General features: G+C 34.1%; 1 protein-coding gene across 1 annotated transcript in view; it reads left to right on the plus strand.

Moving 5' to 3' along the window:
* The window catches only part of LOC121381773 (twitchin-like), a 28,931-nt gene extending 23,700 nt beyond the window's left edge, over positions 1 to 5,231 (plus strand). Inside the window, 4 exon segments of the mRNA XM_041511125.1 lie at positions 209 to 326; positions 1,838 to 1,857; positions 1,859 to 2,070; positions 3,005 to 5,231. Of these exon segments, the coding sequence (XP_041367059.1) occupies positions 209 to 326; positions 1,838 to 1,857; positions 1,859 to 2,070; positions 3,005 to 3,007 (353 nt within the window). The 3' untranslated portion in view covers positions 3,008 to 5,231.
* Positions 5,232 to 6,000: the final 769 nt, after the last annotated feature.

Here is a 6,000-nt window from a genome sequence, read left to right on the forward strand (position 1 = left end):
AAATCACTTGTTGACAGATTTGGTTTTTGTATAAGACAGTATAAGAAATATTTGAAATCACTTGTTGACAGATTTGGTTTTTGTATAAGACAGTATAAGAGATAATTGAAATCAGTTATTGACACATTTGTTTTTTGTGTAAGACAGTAAAATACGAGATGACTGGAATCACGTGTTGTTGACGTAAGAGCTTATGTTTTGTTTTCAGACCCCGATGAGAAACCGAGCTGCCCAGTGTTTACCACATTCCCCAAGTCCCTGAATGTGGAGGAAGGGAGTCCTGTCAAATTTACCTGCATTGTAGACTCTGAATTCTCCAGTCACAGGTAAAATGCAACATAGGATTGTATAAAATTAATGGCATGTATATAGTTGTTAGGCAATGTTTAAGGCTGGTTTTAGCTTGTTTACCTTTAAATTAAATCTTGATTTGATTTTCAATTTTGGCAAATCAATACTTTTTAGGTCATTTATTAGATAAATAAATTATGGCTCGATAAAAGTATATCAAAATGTGCGGAACTTATCGACAATCCCACGTGAAAGCCGCGCTGTCTCATTAGAAAGATAAACTACTTCAGTTTCCCCATTTTTCTTTTCTTTAGCACTTTATTTACACTACTGCTTGATATTTTATGTATTAACTTTGTTCTGAATATTTATTGTAGTCTTTCTTCCGGTTTCACATTATCCGCACTGTTAATTTGTCTTGCTTGATGTTTTGTGGATTTACTTTGTTTCAAATATTTGTAGTAATAGTAGTCGCCTATAATGTTATAATATTTGTAATTAGGAGAAGACCTCATAAGTTGGATAACTTTTGCCCAATCCTTTTGTATATTATATGCAATAAAATATGTTTCAGACAATATATTCCTGACAAATCCTCTGTATTTTAAATACCTGGTACTGTAAATCATAAAATATTAACAATCTTAAAATTTAGCTAAATCCATATACATGTAAATGACATACTAGCAAAATAAAACTTTAACAAGGTTGTATCAGAAACAAAAGTTTAAGTTGTAGGATGAGACGAAGAAATGCTTTTGATAACTTTTGACATAATGCACTCTACAGACAACTTATATTTAGTAGAAATGTCTTTTATGTGCCTACTAACTGACTATCATTGTTTGTGATTCTTTTTGTTTAATCAATAGCATGTAACTATTGTTGTGTGTACAGTTAATCACCGACAAAACAATTGTACAAAATTTCTCAGAACAATTCATCTGTAGTACGTCTTTTTAACTTTAAACTAGTTAGGCCATCGGTCAATAGGCTGGTAGGTACTGCTTTCGGATCCCAGTTGAGGCATGGGATTTTTAATCCAGATACTGACTCCAAACCCTGAGTGAGTATTCCGCAAGGCTCAATGGGTAGGTGTAAACCACTTGCACCGACCAGTGATCCATAACTGGTTCAACAAAGGCCATGGTTTGTGCTATCCTGCCTGTGGGAAGCACAAATAAAAGATCCCTTGCTGCTAATCGGAAAGAGTAGCCCATGAAGTGGCGACAGCAGGTTTCCTCTCAAAATCTGTATGGTCCTTAACCATATGTCTGATGCCATATAACCATAAATAAAATGTGTTGAGTGCGTCTTTAAATAAAACATTTCTTTTTCTTTTTTTTAACTTTAATGTCATGAAATATTAGCATTTTGTATGACCTTGCTAAATTCGCTAAAATTTTATGCATGCTAACATTTCCTGATTTACAGTAAAGAGTTTATTTCAAGATCTAAATGTTTTCTGTCATATAAGCCTACTAATTACTGTTTCTGTTTTGACTATTGACATTGTACATTTGGATACTCTTTTATTTTTTGTCAGTATCGTGGAACAAAGGAGATAGGAAAATAGAAGACACTGGCCGCTTTAAGTTTGGTGAAGACGACAAGTCATTTTCGTTCGAGATCCCTGCCGCCCTATCGACTGACACTGGCTCGTACAAAGTGGTAGCGAAGAATGACGCAGGAAGTTCATCCTGGACCTTCTCACTGGGTGTCACCATGGGAGAGGCAGGCGGAGATGTAGATGTACAGGAACTACTTAAATCTGTACAGGTGGGTTTTCATAGGTAGTTACCTGGAGAGATGAGGTGATTAAATGTCATGAATATTTGTTTAACGACATCTAAGTACATTTTGATCTTTAGTTATTTGGTGCCTTAACATATATGAGAGAGATACAGAGAGAGAGACACACACACACACACACACACACACACACACACACACACAGAGAGACAGAGAGAGACAGTGTGAGAAACACGTACAGAGACAGAGAGAGAGAAAATATGCATATAATGATATCTCATTAACTATTTGGTTTCTTAATGAGAGACCGGGTGGGGGGTGGGGGGAGGGTGGGGTGGGGGGGTGTGGGTGGGGGGAGAGCAGGGACAGATAGACAGACAGTTAAAGATGGACACACAGACTGAAAGACAAAATGGCAAGCATCAGGTGCAATTTATATATCATGAACATTTTTACAGTAGATGTTCAATAAAATACAGATGCAAGGTTTTCTGTTTGACGATGCAGATACTACTACTCAAAGGAATAGTCTCATACTGTGACTTGAAATGTACACAGTGTGGATATGTCCCTTTTAGCTATTTTACTAATGTTTTAAACATATACAAATATAAATGAATGAACATTTCTTCTGATCTATTGCTAGAAGTAGGATATGACAAATATGTCATTAGTTGAATAAAGTTCTTTTTAGGATAAATTAAATGAAAATCTTTTTAGGCAATATTTTGTTAGTACTTTTAGTAGGTGAAATACTAATGAAGTATGACACGGCCAAACCTGCTCTAGCAGCCACCTGTATTCAGCAACCACATTTTCATTCTCCCAAACAAACTGATCTGTATTAAACAGCCACCTGTCTAAATACTCCATGGGGTTGCTGCTTTTTACAGGCTCGACTATATTCTGAAACTATCTTGAGTTGTTACACATTTTTTATTTACTTCCTTTTCTTTTTCAGTAAATATATTGATCATTCTGGGGCAGTGCAATATAACTGTTGTGATACATCCAAGATCCCAGCACATACAAGAAAACCCACAATGGAAGCAACAAAGCCGTACCATTATGTATCACAAGAAAATGAGAACTCTTATGTGTTTTACTGGTGTATTGAGGCAAAAGTCTATTTGTAAACTACAGTTGTACATTGTGTTATATTTTGCTGTTTGAAGTTGTTTTGCCAGAGGACTGTTTATATAATAAAAAAGTAAATATTTACATTTTTAAAAAACACGTAAATTATTTGAAGTAGTTTTAGTGCTTTTTAATTCCAATAATTTGTGACTTTGAAGCTTTGTTAGATGCGTTTTTCAGCTCCCTTCAAAGCTGTAGTGTTTGTTATTCACTGGGTGGATTTTGTAAATGAACAGTAATTTTAAGTTGAAGATTTTATCACGGATGGGCACTGTACAAAGCAAACGTTTTTTTCTTCACATTTATAGAATGACAGCTTATGGAAGAATTGTGTAACCACTTGAATAAATATGTTTTTAGTAATGGTAAATTAACTAGCTAGCAATAAAAAAAAAAGAAAAAAGAAAAAAAAAAGATACGAAAAAGTCTATAAATATTATTACACAATATAGTATTACATTCTCTTTTGAACATTCCAACTAATTGTATAAGCTTTTTAATGTTGTGCATTTCCAATTAGCAGAATGAGAAAGATTATCGATTATAATGGTGTTATTATTTAGAGTTGATGATATGTTTATGTACAAATGTATAGACATGAGGATTATTTAATCTTTAGAAATTGAAACAAAAAAATAAAAAGCAGAAATATCACATTACATTACATTAAAACATAAAGTTAATGAAAAAATTACTACAATGTATATTTCTATTACTTTTTAAAAAAAGAGAGTAAATTCTGTGTCTATTTTATGGACTATATTATTAAATGGATGTGCACCGATTTGAAAAGCCATCAACAACAAAGTTGATAACAAAACGTTTTGTACACTTTTTGAAACAGCATCAGTTTATAAAGAACTTAATCAATGTTTACAAAAAGTAAACCAAGAAAACCTATGAAAGAATTCTTGGTACAAATAACTTTTTTGAAATTTAAGAGTTACCAACCTTTGTGTCTCATAAATATTTTTAATCGATCAGCTAAAATGTTCACTGTTCAATTTTACAAAATACCAAACCATGCTTGTGGTAGCAAATGCTTCAGTTTTGAGGTAGCTTAATTAAGAATGCTATTTTGTATATTTCTGTTAACACACTGTAGGGAGAGAAACGACAAAAGCTGTTTAATAGTTGACTAATTATTAACCAAGTTTTGTCAAGTTCAGTTGTGGTGTTCATTGAATCGGTACTTTGTAAATGTTTTTGTCCTTAACTGCCACTTCAGATTTTCTCAATGACTATCAAGTATAAGCAGTTAATTTTCACCTTCAGTCAGTAATGAAAAAAACCCCAACCCAACAAGACCTGGGTACTGTTTGGGTATATTAGAAATAAAATGTGACTGGTAAAATTATAATATTGAAGGATTTTAAAAAACTATTTCATTAAAAATAACACCTGGTAAAATTATAATATTGATTTTTTTTAAAAACTATTTCATTAAAAATAAAATAAAGCAATTTTCTGAGATTAAAATATTTTTATATAAAAATGCAGAGTGGAAGTTTGTGTGGACAGTTTTTATATTTAGTAATACAAGTATTAGTGGAGAAAGAAGCATTTTGTGCTATCATTTGAAAACTGCATAATTTTGGTGCAAAAAAACACTTTTTATTAAAGCATCTTGTTTTTGTTCTTGTTGAAATCATAATGAAGGAAACCGATGTGAAATGTATATGGTATTTAAGGTTGGACTTTATTTATAGTAGTGTATTTATTAAAACAGACCGATGCTGTCTGCCCCTAAATTATTTTGTTACAAATAAAACAAAGACAGTTCTGTTTAACACATTTCCTTCTCAAGCTGAATTAAACATTAGATTCTGTTAACGTTTTGTCTTTCATTTAGTCACCAGTTTAGTTATAGTTGATGATAACGGTAAATCCTCTTTGAGTAGACACTGCTGTGAATTGTCTCTGTCACCAATGTAATTGTTCGTGTGCGGGACACAGCCCTCTGCAGAGCTGCTATTTGGAGGAGGTCTGTGAGATCAAGTACTGCCTGCCTGTTCAACTTGAGCACAGTTCAATAAAGTCTGTACATAAAACAGCTAGTCTGTTCTCTTTTTTAGTCCCTTACCGGTCCGACCAGAAGGGACTATAGGTTTCATCTCATTTTTTCTTTTTGTTACAATGCCTCAAAATATTGAGTTGACATTTTGTGTAGAGTTACAGATCAAGTTTGATTTTCATGAGGATCTCCCATTTTTAAACACAATTTTGGCCATCTTGTTTTATATATTGTAAGGAGGGGAGTTTCATGGGAATTTATTCAAGGGCCATAACTCTGTCAAAGATGGAATTTGACAGTCGCATCTCTTGAACTGGCAAGATTTGTTTGGGAGTTACAGATCAAGTTCATGGGGATTTACCCATTTTTGACAGTTGTGAAATGATCAGTTTGACTTTCATGGGAATTTATTCAAGGGCCATAACTCTGTCAGAAAATGGAATTTAATCCATGTTTGACAGTTATGACCCGTGAACATAGGAAATTTGTGAGGCCCGGACATTTACTGCTTTAGAAGTACTCTCAGACTGCTTGTTTAAAGCCCCAGTCACACTGACACGGTGTACAGCTACGGTGACCCACAGTGCTTGAAATCTGGGGGAACCGTGGGTAACCATAGTGAGTCTGGCGGCAAACCGTACCCATCCGGGGTGATCCGTGATGAACCATAGAATTGGCACGGTTGTTTTATGCGGTTTAAAACTTCCGTAGCTCACCGCCAGTGAATGCATATCATAGTGCCACCGTAGTGTAACCTTAGTACCACCGTAGACCCTTCCTTGGCTGTCTGTGGTTCACCGTGAGTG

This window comes from Gigantopelta aegis, chromosome 9 (assembly GCF_016097555.1).
Source record: "Gigantopelta aegis isolate Gae_Host chromosome 9, Gae_host_genome, whole genome shotgun sequence".
In the NCBI taxonomy this organism is placed as follows: domain Eukaryota; kingdom Metazoa; phylum Mollusca; class Gastropoda; order Neomphalida; family Peltospiridae; genus Gigantopelta; species Gigantopelta aegis.